Source organism: Athalia rosae, chromosome 3 (genome assembly GCF_917208135.1).
Source record: "Athalia rosae chromosome 3, iyAthRosa1.1, whole genome shotgun sequence".
In the NCBI taxonomy this organism is placed as follows: domain Eukaryota; kingdom Metazoa; phylum Arthropoda; class Insecta; order Hymenoptera; family Athaliidae; genus Athalia; species Athalia rosae.
The window spans coordinates 14,172,779-14,189,563 of record NC_064028.1 but is presented as its reverse complement, the minus strand read 5'-3'; the positions used below and the strand labels follow the sequence as shown (position 1 = coordinate 14,189,563).

General features: G+C 34.4%; 2 protein-coding genes across 3 annotated transcripts; both read left to right on the top strand.

Moving 5' to 3' along the window:
- The first annotated feature begins 636 nt into the window (after window positions 1–636).
- LOC125500380 lies at window positions 637–6,726 on the top strand. The gene is made up of 2 exons (XM_048653234.1): window positions 637–1,640; window positions 2,546–6,726. The coding sequence occupies exon 2, from the start codon at window positions 2,638–2,640 to the stop codon at window positions 3,487–3,489; it is 852 nt and encodes a 283-aa protein (XP_048509191.1). The 5' UTR covers window positions 637–1,640; window positions 2,546–2,637; the 3' UTR covers window positions 3,490–6,726.
- Window positions 6,727–8,220: 1,494 nt separating this feature from the next.
- On the top strand, window positions 8,221–13,956 carry LOC125500379. Of its 2 annotated transcripts, none has more exons than XM_048653232.1 (3): window positions 8,221–10,275; window positions 10,357–10,516; window positions 10,643–13,956. In XM_048653232.1, exon 3 carries the CDS (start codon window positions 10,837–10,839, stop codon window positions 12,151–12,153), a length of 1,317 nt encoding a protein of 438 aa, XP_048509189.1. In that variant the 5' UTR covers window positions 8,221–10,275; window positions 10,357–10,516; window positions 10,643–10,836; the 3' UTR covers window positions 12,154–13,956. Both variants share the same exon structure in this region, with proteins under 2 accessions (XP_048509189.1, XP_048509190.1).
- The last annotated feature ends 2,829 nt before the right edge of the window (window positions 13,957–16,785 follow it).

Genomic DNA, 16,785 nt, shown 5'->3' with positions numbered 1-16,785 from the left:
TCTAAACTTCGCGATTTCTATCGTTTGGGTGACCTTCGTTAATTTTCTAATTTTCCTCTAATTCGCGATTATTGTCAACCTCGCGACTCCCATTGTTCTTGTTATTTTTTTTTAATTTCATTATTTTTGTCAATTTCACGATCTTTATAATTTCACGATCTTTGTCAAATCGACGATCCCGATCGTTTTCGTCATTCTCGTCAATCACACGATCCCTAGCGTTTCCGATATATCTTCTCTTCTCACGAATTTGATTAATTTTGCTATTTTCGTCAACTCTGCGATCTTTATCGTTCTGGTCATTTCCGTCAATTTCTCTATTTCCATCAATTTCTGGATTGACTTCGATTTCGCGCATCTCGTCGCTTCCGTCAATTGTACGATTTTCATCGATCTCACTATTTTTGTCAATCCTGCAATTTCAATCGTCCGTTATTTTCGTTAGTGACGATTTTTGTGATTCTCACTATTTTTGTCCGATTTATGATTTCAATTCACCTCAGTATGTTTGTCAAATTTATTATTACCGTCGATTTGATAATTTTCCTCTATTTTGCGATTCACGTCAACACCGCGACTCCCATCGTTTTTGTCATTTTTGTCAACGTCATTATTTTCGTCAATTTCACGATCTTCATCAATTTCACCATTTCCGTCAATGCGACGACGATTCCAATCGTTCTCTTCACTTGCTTCAAGTCCACTATATTCGTCAATTCTGCGGTTTCCATCGTTCTTGTAGTTTCCGTCGGTTTCACGATTTTCATCGATCCCACCGTTTTCGTCAATCTTGCGAGTTTCATCGTCCGTCATTTCCGTTGGTTGACGATTTCCGTCAATTCCACCATTCTTGTCTAATTGACAATTTCAATTCATGCTTTAATTTTTGTGAAATTCATTAGTTCCGTCAATTCTGACAAATTTTGTCGGTTCATTATGTCTGTCAATTCCACGATTTTCGTCAATTTCACTATTACCGTCCCCAGCAAACACGTTTGTATCATTTATGTACATATGACGTATTCCACGAGCTATATCCATGATGAATCTGAATTACGTGGATATGATGTATTTGACTCGTCATTTCCATCTATAATATGTATCGGCGAAGGATTTGTGCCATGTGAAAATGATGTCGATGGAAGACGTAAATATCACGCTTCTATGGACACATATTCACGCGTTGTATGAATACGACATACCAGTGATATACCATTGTTCATATCACATACACATGGCTTCTGATTCGTTAATATTACGTTCCACCCGTGCATCCTAAATTACATAGATTCTACAGTGATGTCGGTATATTACATTTACATGATTCATGTGACTATCGATGAATGAGTTATTATCCGTTCGTAAGAATAAAAAGACGCATGCAGCAATCAATTGAATATATTTATATACGTCGACAGTATGGCTGTATAATAGTTGTTGGGGGTATTCATTGCAAATGTAATTTCTCAATCTCTCTAATCGGAAAACTACATATATATTTGAAAAGTTTGTTAGATGTTTATCATTTCTAGCTTTTTCGTTTAAAATTCGCATTTTGCTATTATAGGTTACGAATAGATCACCAAAAGATCTGATTCACATTCAATTCTTGTGTATCATACATGACTACATTCATGAAGGTAAGTTGAAAATTTCATAAAATGATCTAATTATAAAGCAGATGCCTTATTCTATGTTGTGAAGAGAATGAGAACCTGGGTCACAGCGAACGTATAACCCACAAATTCCAAGGCGCGGCATTTGGGTCGGCACATGATGTGAATTACTGTCAAAGAAAAGACATTCATTTTCCGAGAAAACGTTTCAAACAAAAATTTGATAAATTCACGGGAAAAATTTTATAATGATATATAATAATTTTCAATTCGGTGAGAGACTCCAAAGTCTCTCAAAGGTCAACTTCAATCCCTCGAATGGAAACCCCACATTATCTTGCAGATTTGAGTTCTACGCAGGAAAATCAAAAACTTTCGTCTCAAGCATTTTTTCGTTTAGTCAAAATATTCCCGAGTAATTGAGCAATTTAAGTACGATGAAACAAACCTGCCACAGTATTCGTTTTGTTATACTCCCGTTGCTCTATCACCTAAGAATAATAGAATGCAACAAGAAAAATGCTTGTGATAGAAGTTTACCTTTTTTTTTTAATGTTTGTCATTTTTTCCCCAATTTCTAAGTTAAATTTTTTTTCATTTTGCAACAGAGTCTGTAAGAAAATGGGGGACCTTTTATTAGGATGAATGATTTTGACTCAAATGATCCTAAACTCTTTCACTGAATGGAAAATGATAAATACCATCACATTTTCCTCGTGGAATCATGAAATTTTTGAACACATTTTCTTAGAAAATGCTTCGTCTAAGAGTTATTCATGCACATATGCCAGCCTAGATGCGCCCGCACGCTGTATGTGCCAGTAGAATTTGTTTCATTTATAATGGACAGATAGAAAAAAAAAATTCAAAAAAATAATTTTTGAAAAACCGTCGCATGTTTGAGAATTGGTCATGCATTTTTGTTTCAGCTGCAGTAAACCGGCAATAATTGAAAACTTTTATAAAAGGATTTGGTATTTGGAATTTCTCAAGATAGTCGTACTACTTCCGTTGATTTTTTATGTTATCAGAATTTAATCGCACACTAGAAAACCAGCACGTAAAATTCAGCGATGCCAAATTAAAAAAAGATGACATTGCAAATGTGTCGAGTCGACACAAAAAGCTCATCATTTTGCGTAATTTGAATAAAATTAAAGCCACAAAAAATCAAAATTATACTCCTGTTGAAGTCGTAGAAAACCATAATGATGTGACTGAACAATCAAGCTCTTCTACTAATACTATCAATGAGAGACTAGAAATTATACGCGAATGTGGATCAAACAGTATGACTGAAAGTACTGATACGAGTTATTTTCATGACATGGAAGTAAGAGAAGCTTTCGGGCCACATTTTTCTGAATCGGAAATAAACAAAAATGCACCTAATTCTATCGGCAATGTTGAAATCCAAACTATCGACCGCAAATTGTCGTTGAGTTTGGAAATTCGCAGGTGGGCTGTATCTAATTGCATAAATCATAATCATTTGACTGAATTATTACAAATATTGCATAATCATGGACACTCTGATCTTCCGTTGTCCTCAAGAACATTCTTAGGTACTCAACGACAACTAACACTCACAGACATGAATCCAGGCCAATATTACCATTTCGGATTAGCCCATGGCTTATTCCAAAGTCTACAAAGGTACTACCTGCCTGAAAAATACCCTTCGGAAATAAAATGCGATGTTAATATTGATGGACCACCTATTTCAAAAAGCTCTGGCAGTCAACTGTGGCCAATATTGGCCTCGATATGTACAGACTTTTACACTGAGCCTTTTATTTTGGGTATTTATCGTGGTTATGAGAAACCACACGATCGTAACGAAATTTCTACAAAATTTCGTGGACGAGGCTAAGAAGTTTTGTGAGAATGGTTTGCTCTGCGGGAATAAGACTATTTCTGTGACAATTAATGCATTCATTTGTGATGCTCCTGCAAAAGCGTTTATTACCGGAGTCAAAGGTCACAATGTGTATTTCGGCTGTGGAAAATGCATAGAAGAGGGAGAATATGTAGAAAATCGAGTGACTTATCCAGAAATCAATGCTCGACTGAGAACAGATACCTCCTTTAGATCGAAGCTGCAGGAAGAACACCATAAAAAAATAAGTATCCTCGAAGAGCTTCATATCGATATGGTCAACAATTTTCCTCTGGATTGGATGCACCTAGTATGCTTAGGTGTCGTGAAAAAATTGCAACAGTTTTATGTGAGAGGAAGAAAAGATATACGAATTTCGAAGGTTCATTTACAGAAAATCACAGAGTATTTATTGGCAATTAAAAAAGCAATGCCGAAAGAGTTTGCACATAAACCTAAAGCCTTGGAAGAAATAGACCGCTTCAAAGCAACCGAGCTTCGCCAATTGTTGCTATACACAGGACCAATTGTATACCAAAAATATTTTCCCCGAGATAAATACGTTCACTTTTCGTGTCTCCGTATTGGTATCAGAATTTTAGCTAGTCAAGATTATTGCGTTGATTCACTAGACTATGCCCGAAACTTGCTCCTGTATTTTGTTGAAAATTATCAAAAATTATATGGTCCTGAATTCATGTCTTTCAATGTACATAATTTGATTCACTTATCTGATGATGTAGCAAGACAAGGTCCATTAGATTATTTAGCGCATTTAAGTACGAAAATCATATGCAGAAGCTAGAGAGAAAATTGAAAACATCTGGAAAACCTTCGCAACAGCTTGTAAAGCGAACTCATGAATCCAATAATGCAAGTAATCTACATTGTGCGAAAGAAAAATTTCCCGTGATCAGATATTCCAAGCATAAGACTTCGACCGGGATAAAAAATATCAAGTGCATACAGTTCGACGGATTTTTGTTAAGTACAAAAAATGCTGACAGCTGCTGTGATTTAAGAAATGGGAAGACGCTGAAAGTAACTGGAATCACAAGAAAAGAATGGGAAATATATATATGTCGAAAAGAATACGTAAATAATAAATCACTGTTTACTGTGCCATGCGACTCTTTGAATTTTGGAATAAAAGTTGTGGAAGAAGCAGCTTTCAAAACAGTGGAAGTAGGCATATCTGAGATCAAAAGAAAATGTGTAAAACTAAAATTAAATAGTGATGAAAGTTGCATTATGCCAATGCTTCATGAAAATAATGCCTAATGAATAAAAAATAATGATATAATTATAGTTAGTACGGGTTGTCATTACATGAAGATTCTTAAAGACTAATCGTGGGCAATAATTTGTTCGGTGACTTGAGTAGATTCAATTCAAATTATGCGTACACTCAAGACCACCACCACCATCGATATATGGACTGCGCTATCCCATATGATATATCCGGTCATTTCCGGTCAGGTCAGCATGCATTAGCATGATTTCGCACGCTTTCTGTGTCGCCATGTGAGCATCTGAGATTCAACACGTGATGGACTTGATTAATTACAAAACTGATCAAAGCGCAAGTCCGTCTACTTCCTGATACTGTGGGGGCATTTTCGATACATTGGATTGCTCAGAAGAAGAAATTTTAACTACCATTCCAGTGATCCAAAAAAATCCTGCGACATCGACAGCTCAAATAACCTCAATTCAAGCGTTATTGACACGATTCAAGGTATGACAAGGAAAAAAAATTTTTAGCTATCCCGAAAATTTCGAAAGTTTATAAAAATTGATTTTATATCAGGAAAATTTTGACCGTGTGAAATGTTAGACTCAAGTCGTAGTCTCTTACAAGAATACATCTACGTTCATCTCAACTAACATAATTCAATTTTAATTCACGGTTATTATCGCAGTTGTCGGTTTAATCGTCGCGTTTTTTTTCTAATCAGCATAAGATTTGGCGATTTTCCATTTATTGTTTTTTCTTTTAAAACATTTTTAAAATTCGTGAGGATCTATTCTACATCGATACAGCCAATTGTGAATTAACGAAATTATACATATGTTATTGAATGAAATATTTATCAAAAAAAACGAAATATTTTTATTGATTGTCAAATTCTGTTTCAATTTTTTGAATTATAAATTCACAAAATTTTCGATTTTTATAAATATATGATTACAAAAAAAAGCAAATCGTTAATGTCTGAATAAGATGTATTTTTGCAATCGAAATTCAATTTGATACATTAATTTATCAATTTTACTTCAAAGTTCCTTCACCATGCCAAATACAAAATATGCAGTGGTCTCATTCGTGAATGACAATGCTGCAAGCGAGGAAGAGATTGCATCTGAAATTCCAATTGAATGGTTGCCAGCTGATGAAAAAAAGTGTGGTGGCCCAAGGTCAAAAACGTGAATATATTTATTTCAAAAAGCATTCTCCCAGAAGTTGATGACCCAAAGTGGGAATTACATGATGTGGAGTGTCATGGTTTTTTCGGTTAAATTGAAAATTTCAATTTTATTGTAAATACTTGTTTAACCATTCAGAGCTGAAATGGCCAATTTTGAATTTCAGCATCTGAACCTAGACTTGAAAGGATTGTTTTTACCATTAAACGTTTTAGACTCAAACTTATAACTGTTGTATTAGCTGAGTACTCCTTTTATTCTTTGGTCGATCAGTTCAAACTCCAAAAATAACTTTTTTTTCAACATGAATAACTTATTTATTGTCGATATAATATTTGAAATAAAATCGAAATAAGTGAACCAAAATTAATAGAATCAAATAAAAAAAAAACAAATAACTCGACTACAAAAAATATGTTTATCTGTTTATATTGGTATCAAATGTTTTGATATGTTGTTCCTTATTTTCTTGATTTGATTTGGGAATAAATTTTGAATCATTAATTTTCATATTTGACTAAAAATTTACAGAAACTTTGGAAACCGCCCGAAAAAGGGCCGAAAATAGTTACTCTTCAAGTGATGAAAGCATGAAAAATTATAGTCGTACACTTCGAAAGAAAGTTGTAAGAACAGCCAGCCCGATTGCAGAGTCAGATACTGATGATGACATTATGAATATACTGTTACGTCCGATCGGCTTAGTTTTGTTTGGGATGGATCTTACGTGAACAGGAGTGTGTGTGTCTCGATTTTTTGGGTCCAAGTGCTTCACCTGGGACTCGAGACCAGTGCAAAGTTGGAAATAGCGGAGGTTAATAATAACACGGGAAATTTGAGGATGATGTTTTACTCGAAGAGGGATTTGGTTTTATATGCTTGTCTCCTGGGATCTGATTTATTGATTTGCTTATAATCGGGAAAATTAAGTTTAAACTCTATTGGAATTAGTCAGGGATAAGAATTATTGGCTGATGAAGAGGTAGAAGGGTTGAGGATTTCGGGGGTATCAGAGGTTGAAGGTAAGTTTTCCGTATTAAAATAACTATCCAAAATAAACTGAGGAATTTCGTTTTCGGGAACTGCAATAGATTGTCTAAGTTGGTTTTGAAGCCGACGTAACTGGACCCTGCGTCCAGCTTTCCTCCTCATTTGAATATAGAATTTTATATAAAAATCGAATTTACTCGTAAGAATCACTTGGTTCTTGAGATAACCACGGCGGGGTTAAGCGAGTTTCTCTATAGTCGCCTGATTCATAAGGACAATCTAGAGGAAAACGAGCAACAGCCGGTTAAAGCGTGGTCGTTTTGAGACAGACTTTTCCTTTTTAATAATTTTGAAATTGATGAAATTGAAGAATTAATTATTGGAAACAAGGGTGAATTTTGAATGAATACGTGGTTATATTTCCAGAATAAAATATAAAATACAAAATTTATAATATAAAAATACTAACTAACAGTTGATCATAAAACTCAAGTTACAATCGGGAGTGATATGAATTGGGGAAGTAAGAATTTGGAATGAGACGAGTATGTATGAAAATAACACCTTGCTCAAATTGATTTGGATTTGGAGAAGATGGTGCGAACTGCACTGGTGGACTTCCGATTCTACTTTTTAGAAAACTGCACTGAAGTTAAGTTTTTGGCGGATGAGTCTAAAAACTGATTGTGTGTTTTGAACGTGAGTAAGTGACTCGGTTAGTAAGTCAATAAGAAGTAGGGAGTTCAATAACTAGCAAGAAATCTATATGTAGGTTACAAGTCAAGCACTGAATGAATGAGTGGACTGAGAATAAGTGTCATTTTTTAGTTGAGTTCCAGTTTTTATACCAAGATTTTGAGGGCGGTGTTTTGTAAATTTCTACAATTGGTTAGAATTTTCTTTTGGGGGTTCTTCCAATCGTATGTGTTTATCTATTTTGTTCAAAATGTTTAAAATATCTCATTGGTTGAGTTTTTCTCCCACTTGGGCCTGGTTATGCTGGGGTAGTTTTCTGGGGTACAAACACTTGAGTTTTATGACTATCTTCGAGAAATTGTTCGGTTTTTGAAAGTTTACTATTATTTAATGAACAAACTGGATTTTTACCAACTCCGAAATGGAAAATTCTTAGTGAATTTGAATCATTGATTTGTGTTTTTGAACGAAGGTTCTATCATGTTTTTTACGGATTTTATATTATAAGATTGAAATTTGACTGAATTCTTTCAATTTAACAAGTGTAATGAGTGTGTGATAATGTTTTATTAACGCGGAGACGGTTTAAAATTGTTCATTAGTAAATGTTAAAAATTGGTTCTTAATAATTGAAGCAATATATGAAGCTAATGGAATATTTCGAACTCGGAGTGGTTTACAATATGAAGAAAAGGGTCTTGGCTTGAAAATGTGTGTGTGGACCAGGGATTTGTTTAGACTACTCTAGGGTTTTACGACCGACTCTCCAGATTCCACATCTGCAAGATCTCAGGTTCAAATGGTCATCTCTGGAACCTTGGTTTAGTTAAAATCTAGGGGATATTGAAAATTTTGACTTTAGGAGTCCCGTGGGACGTAACAATACAGATACCTCAATTCCCAACAGTTAGAAGTCTGGAATCTGACGATTTACAGTCTTCGTCTCAATGCAGTACTTCCAAGGCGAAGCAAATCAAAAATTATACTAGTCAGCCACAAACTGGAAGGTCCAATGCTTTGTCAGAATCTCGAATAGGCAGAAATTGTGCCATTACTTCATCAACTTCGAAGGATGACCGAAATGTCCAAACATTTCTCACAATTGTCCAAACTCTAAACCAAAAAAAATTCAACCCATAACTTATCAGAATATTTTAAATAATTCAACACCACGAATCAATCGTACAGCACAAAATGGATCAGCCGCCGGTATCAGTTTGAATGATATCCTTCTAGACGAGGATCTCCCAATTATACTTAACCTTTTTGCATGTATTAATTTATTCAAGGAGAAAAGCCATTTCTCGGTATGTATTCTCTTTACTGATTACTACTATGTGTAAATAGTTACAATATGCACCAACGAGTCAAGATATTATCAAACCTCATTGATAATAATTAGATTTCTTCGAATAAGAATCACATTAGACTTTGCATTTGTACACTGAGAGGAAAAATTACTTGATTTGAGAAATTTCATAGTTGATGGCTCCTTAGAGAAGATTAATTTGTATTTAAATAATTATTATTGATTAATTCATGTACGTTCGTTTGAAACAAATAAATGTTATTAGTTTCAAGTGAACATACTCAAACTAATAAATAATATTCATTTAATATAAATAAATCTTCACTAAGAAGCATCAATTATGAAATTTCTCGAATCAAGTAATTTTTTATCTCAGTGTACTTACAGGTAAAACTGGATAAACGCTCGGTCTCCATCAGTCATCATGGGATGAAATTATTATATTTTCGAAGTAAAAATAAGCACAATCATTTTCTATTGATAAGTACAGGGCTGTTATTCAGATTTTTATATATAAGGATGGCTACAAAAGCTGATATGATTATTTATCATTCTTTCCCAAGAAATTCAATAATCTTTATTCAGGTTTTGTAAGTTATCTTTGACAAAACCCTTGAGTTCTGAGTAACGCCTTTGATAAATATCTACAATGCTACGTCAAAAAATCCATGGTACTTTTCAGAAATTTAAGTTTATAGTTTTATACATACTTATTCACGTTCTCAATTGTGCATATCAATATTCTCGAATAGGAATAATTATTGAGAAAATCATTACAGCTCCTGAAAATTTATAAGTTTTCATATTTATATACATGTATATTGCCTATGTTGCAGAACTTCACACCAAAATTGTGGAAAAGATGGAAGGTATGTCCATAACTTCTACTTCTTGGGAATATACTTTTCATCTATTTATAAATTTCATATAATCAGATCAGTTTTTGTATTTTATAATTTTTCATAAGTACTTGATACGAAAGTATGTTTGATCCCTAATTATGGCTCTAAACAGTACAAAACGTAAAACTATATTAACTCTAAAGCTCAAATAAAATCATAACTCATATGAATGACTAATGAGAGGGAAATTACTATTTTCCATACACTGAAATTCAAGGCTATTGATTTTCAGATAACTTCAATAAAGCTTTTATAGCATTAGCAAGTTTATCTGTAGATATAGCAGTTCTTGGTGAGCAACTTAACAAAATTGAGAAGCTAATGACGAAGGCTAATCCGAGGGCAGATACTGAGGCATTCACTGAAATATCTGTCATGTTTCCATTCAAAACTAAGGAAGATATTTTGATTTTTGAAGGCAACCTGGCAACAGACCCTAAACTTATGGATAAATTGGTAAATCAATGAGAAAATGAAATTTCAAGTAAATGAGTACTATTAACCTAGTTTGTTACCATTTATCAATTTTTCATGTAGGTGAAATATCTATCACAGATAGGTGGTTATAGCGCAAAGGAATACATCGTCAGAATCATGCGTAAAGTTTTCACCAATGATGTTGCACGACAATCGTCGTGGCGAGGCCTGAGAAACAATTTCAAAATCAGTTATTTGAAGACCACACTTGGCATCAAAAGTATGTAATAAGTCTAAATTCTAACAGTAGTCTTGTGATTTAATTGGGCGATTTTTCTCATTATACGAATTCTGAGCTGTAGTCGTCTACCAATGATTTGAAAAAAGTCAGTCCTAATTATTCCAGTTGCAGTGATGACGAGGTTCAAAATGACTGATAAAGAGTTTGACGAAATGACAAGCGAATGGTTACGACAAGCTAATCAACATTGTACGAGGGAACAGAAGCGAGTTCAGAATAATTTATAAAATCTACTATAGCTTATACCACTCATTATATCAGTAGACTAGCTGACCCGGTGAACTTCGTATCACCGTCACATGCAAGAATACATACAGGATGCTATGACTTTCGTACGTGAATATGGACGACCGTGTCTTTTCATCAGTTTTACATGTAATCCAAAATGGCAGGAAATTACATCGTTGCTATTACCAGGACAAAATGCAATACATCGTCATGACATTACAGCACGTGTGTTCAAACAAAAATTAAAGTCTTTAATCAGCTTTATTACAAAATTGCATGTATTTGGCCCCACACGTTGTTGGATGTATTCAGTTGAGTGGCAAAAGCGTGGATTACCTCATGCTCACATTTTAATTTGGTTCGTCGACAAAATACGTGCTGAAGACATCGATAGTTTGATTTCTGCAGAGATTCCAGATCCGTCTACTGATCAATTACTGTTTGATATTTTTACTACAAACATGATTCATGGTCCGTGTGGAGATCTGAATTGTTCATCAGCTTGCATGGTAGACGGAAAATGTACAAAGCGTTTTCCCAAAGATTTCACTAACGATACGATCACACATGTTGAAGGATATCCAATATATCGTCGAAGAAGTACCGAAAATGGCGGACAATCTTTCATTAAAACTATCAGTAATGCAGACATCGACATTGATAATCGTTGGGTGGTACCATATTCACCTCTGCTGAGCAAAACATTCAATGCTCATATTAACGTTGAGTCATGCAGTTCGGTGAGGAGTATCAAATATATTTGCAAGTATGTGAATAAGGGAAGTGATATGGCTGTATTTAGAATTGGAAATACTAATGTACATGCTCCTCCGTTGAATCAAAATGATGAAATTACGAATTATCAAATTGGCCGGTATATCAGTTCCAATGAAGCTGTCTGCCGTATTTTCGGTTTCCCAATTCATGAACGGGATCCAGCAGTTATCCATTTAGCTGTCCATCTTAAAAACGGCCAGCGCGTATATTTTACGAACGAAACAGCGCTTGATTATGTTATAAATCCACCAAAAACTACGCTCACCGAATTTTTTGAACTGTGCAATCGTGCGAATGCTTTTGGTGCCTTCGCACAAACACTGCTCTATTCTGAAGTTCCAAAGTATTTTACATGGGCTCAATCGAAAAAATGGATGCCCTGCAAGCAAGGGACACCAGTTGATGCGTGCCCCGGTTTATTCAAATCAAATAGTTTGGGTCGTGTTTATACAGTCAATCCAAGACAGACTGATTGTGAGTGCTTTTATCTGCGGCTGTTGTTGGTTAATGTCACCGGACCATCGTCATTTCAAGATATACGTAAGGTAAATGGACAACAGTATCCTATCTTTAAAAAAAAAATTCTTGTTAAAAAAATTAAAGATAAGTAGCAAATAAAAAATAGGGGTTGATCTTAGAGGGGTAAAAAATTCAGAGTGATATGAAATTTTTCATTCTAAGTCATAACAAAATAAAAAAAAATCCTTGCAAAATAAATTGAAGTTTTTAATTGACAAATAAAAAATAGGGGTTTACGTAGAGGGGTGAAAATTAAAGGTTGTATGTATTTTCGTATGGTGTATCATAAAAAAATAAAAAAAATAAATTTGTCAAAAAAAATTAAAAAAAAATTTAGGGGTGGACCACCCTTAACATTTAGGGGGATGAAAAATAGATGTTGTCCGATTCTCCACCCTGACCGATATGCATGCTTCGGATGACAAAAATCGGTCTAGCCGTTTCGGAGGAGATAGATTACAAACACCGTGACACGAGAATTTTATGTATTAGATTCAGACCAATCGAAAGCAAATGTGAGGGACCAATATTTGAGAGACAATGCCACACGCTTGTTCGAATATCACAGGATATTTCTTACATGGGTTTTGCTGAATTGTTTTGAAAAACATGTGATCTTGAAAGAATGATTTCTGATAGTTTTGTTGAAACTTAATATTTTTCATATCATTCACCTTTCGACTTATATTACTTGGGCGGAGTATATGTTTCTAAATTTATGCTGTTTCGCTATATTCAATTCTTTTTATGGAGTCACTAGTTCGTACAGAACCATACCTAATTCTTGGCATATCATTGTCTCTGACATTTTGGATTATACCTGTTTATCAACTTTTTTATCTCATCAATCTGAAATGCACAATTGATACGTTTTTTATTTTCATTTGTAATTTGAATTTTATTTTCATCAATATGCTTCTGTCTTTTCGTAAAGTCATAATCATCCTTTACATCGACTATAATTTTTCTTTAGTGTTTACTCGCCAACAATAAAACAGTCCAATATATATACTTAATAGTAGAATTACGGTTCCTAACATCAGACGTAGCAATTGGGAAGTATCGTGTGTGTTAATTTCGGTATTCAGTTCGAGTCTGTATAGTAGGTTTATTTGATCACCTGTTTCTCAAATTTTTTTGTTTGCATTAACGATGAATGCAATTCCAGACTTTGGTTACTCAATCAATGTTGAAGTAAGGTGCAACAAGTGGTTTGTAAGGTTTGATTGTTCCTAAATAGAAGACTGTTATAAGTATAAGTAGCAAAGATTAATTCTTGATATCGATCATAGAAATATGATTTCCTTTTTCATTATATATAGTTTATTCGTGAAAAATAGCTTGTCTCATATCAAACTTAGATTATATGAACATGTGATCAAAACATGTATTGCTGTGCGAAAGACTAAAATTTGCCGGTAACCAAACATCGTTATATTACTCGATTAATATAATATGATATTTTTATTATTGTTTTAATATTTTAATATGAAACTGAAATAATATAGGCATAAATGTACGAGTACACATTATTATAAGCATACTATCGATAAGACATTGTTTCCTGTATCGAATTTTATTAGACTGTTTGTATGTACGAAAGTTTATATAACTAAAATAAAAAGCACATTCGTTACTGGATAGCTAAACTTAAAATATTTTTACTATCGCCGATACGGTTCATTACGTTGAATGATGATTTATTTATTCATGAATGATAACTTTTGAAAATAGTAAGAATATTTTACAGGGATAGCGTTCTTTAGGTATGTGTGATACGTGATTTCTGTGTATACTATGGAAACAATTATATCCTCAATATATCTATTTCATGCAGCTGCCATGTTAATGATATAATATACCTGTCTCGTATCTGCTATGTTATAGGTCTGTAACGTGAGTCAGATCACATATGGCTGTGATGTTCCATGGTCTAAACCTGAAACACAACTGTTACTTCGAATGTACCGGACATTCTCGAGTCCCCGGACTATACACGAACTCTATACATGACATAACAGATACCTCTGAGAGATCGCATAATACATCATTTTTACATAAATGCAATGACGATGTGTTTGCTGGGTCGATTCGACGATTTCCATCGTTTTCACGATTTTCGTCGACTTTGCAATTTCTAGCGTTTCTGTCATTTCCGTACAATTCATCATTCTCGTCAATTCGACTGATTTCATAGTTCTTATAAATCCTGTGAAATACATGATTTTCATCAAATTTACCATATTTGTTGAGTTTCAGAATTCCATCAGTTTTACGATTCTTCTGAACTTCGCGATTTCCATCGTTTTCGTCGATTCTACGATTTTGATTGATCTCACTATTTGTGTCAATCCTGTAATTTCTATCGTCGGTTATTTCCGTTGGTTGACAGTTTTCGTCAATCTTACTATTTTCGTCTAATTTATCATTTCAATTCACTTTATTACGTTCGTCAAATTCATTACTTTTGTTAATTCGACCGATTTCGTCGGTTAATTATCCTTGTCAATTCCACGATTTCCGTCAATTTTACAATTATCGTTAATCCAACAATTCCCATCGTTTCCACGATTCCGCAATTCCTAGCGATCATGTCTTTCTCGTACAATTCATCATTCACGTCAGATCGAGCGCTTTTATAGTTTTCATTTCCCCTGTCAAATACGTGATTTCCATCAGATTTACCATCACTGTCGAGTTTCTCAAATTTCATCAGTTTTACGATCCCTCTGAACTTCGCGATTTTCATCGTTTTCGTAATCTTCGTCAATTTGACAATTTCTCTTCATTTCGCGATCCGCGTCAACCTAGCGAATCCCATCGTCCTTGTCATTTTTGTCGATTCCATTATATTTGTCAATGTCACGATTTTCAATAATTTCGCGATACTCATCGTTTTCGTCATTGTCGTTCATTTTACTATTGCTATTGTTCCTGTTATTTTCATTCATCGAACGATTACCATCAATCTTACGATTGTCGGTAATTTTCTCGATTTTTATCGTTCTCGTCATTTTCGTCGATTAAACCATTTTCGTCAGTTTCACGATCTACGTCGTTTTTACTATTTCCGTCAATATCACGATTTCCATCAATATCGCGATCTTCATCGTTTTCATTATTTTTGTCAATCTTACGATTTTCATTAATTCCACGATTTTGACGAATTGCACTTTTTCCGTCAATCTCACAATTCTTGTCGATTTCACAATTTTCGTCAATCCCGCGATTCTCATCGGTTTCCGTCATTCTCATCATTCCCGTCAACTGGACAATATCCATCGCTTCCGTCCTTTTCGTGTATTTAGCGATTCCCATCAATCTCACGATTTTCGGTCATTTTGCGATTTTCATCGTTCTCGTTATTTTCGTCGAATGAACCATTTCGGTTCATTTCGCGATTTTCATCGTTTTTATCATTTTCGTCAATTTCATCATTTTTGTCTAGTTCACGATTTTCATTAATTCCCCTATTTTCGTCAATTGACCGATTCTCATCGTTTTCACCAACCTCATCGTTTTCGCTATCTTCATTGTTCTCGTAAGATCCAACAGTCTTACTTTTCTGATCGTGTGCATTATTTTTGTCAGTTTTACGATTTTCGTCAATTTCGCGATATTCATAGTTTTCATATTCATTTGAGTCAACTTCATTATTTCTGTCAAGTTCAAGATTTCAAATGATTCCACTTTTTCCGTTGATCTTTGACTCTCGTCGATTTGAGTATTTTCATCGGATCCGATGAAATTTAACATTTCTGTCAACCCTGCGATTTCCATTGTTGTCGACAATCATGTCAGTTATACGATTTATGTCAATTAAACGGTTTCTATGGTGTTCGTCATCTCTGGCAATTTCACTTTTGCGTCAATTCCTCGATTCTCAACGTTTTCGTTATTATCGTCGCATTCGCGATTTCCATTAACTTGACGATTGTCTTCAATTTCACTATATCTGCCGTCTAGAGACTATCCATCGTATTCATCATTTTCTCTGTTTCCACAATCTCTATTGTTCCCGTCATTTCTTTCAATCTCACTTCTCTTAGTGTGTGCATTATTTTTGTCAGTTTCAAGATTTCCATCAATTTCGTAATCTTCGTGAATTTCGCCGATTCGATCAATTAGACGATTTTTATCGTTCTTACCGTTTTCATCGTGTTCGTATTCCTCATTGTTTCTGTTGTTTTCATCGTCTACGTCATCTTAGTCGATTCCGCGATATTCATCGTTTTCATCATATTTATCAGATTCACGATTTTCGTCAAGTTTGACGATTTCCATCAATTCCCCCATTTTCGTCAATTGACCATTCCCATTGTTTTCACTGACCTCATTGTTCTCACTATTTCCATTGTTCTCGTAAGTTCCGTCAGTCTCACTCTTCTCATCGTGTGCAATATTTTTGTCAGTTCTACGATATCAGTCAATTTCACGATATTCATCGTTATCGTCATTCTGGTCAACTTTATCATTTCTGTGGAGATCAAGATTTTTATTCATTTTACTCTTTTCGTCAATCTTCTACTGTCATCAATTTGACAATTCTCATCGTTTCCGATGAAATTAAACATTTCTGTCAACCGTGCGATTTTCATTGTTTTCGACAATCTTGCCAGTCATACGATTTTTGTCGATTGAATGATTTGTATAGTTTTCATCATTTCTGTCAATCCCACTTTCGCGTCGATTCCGCGATTTTCAACGTTTTCGTCATCGTCGTC

Coding starts and splice junctions, on each gene's coding strand:
- LOC125500380 (XM_048653234.1), top strand. CDS start 2,638: ATGTTATCAGAATTTAATCGCACACTAGAAAACCAGCACGTAAAATTC.
- LOC125500379 (XM_048653232.1), top strand. CDS start 10,837: ATGCAAGAATACATACAGGATGCTATGACTTTCGTACGTGAATATGGA.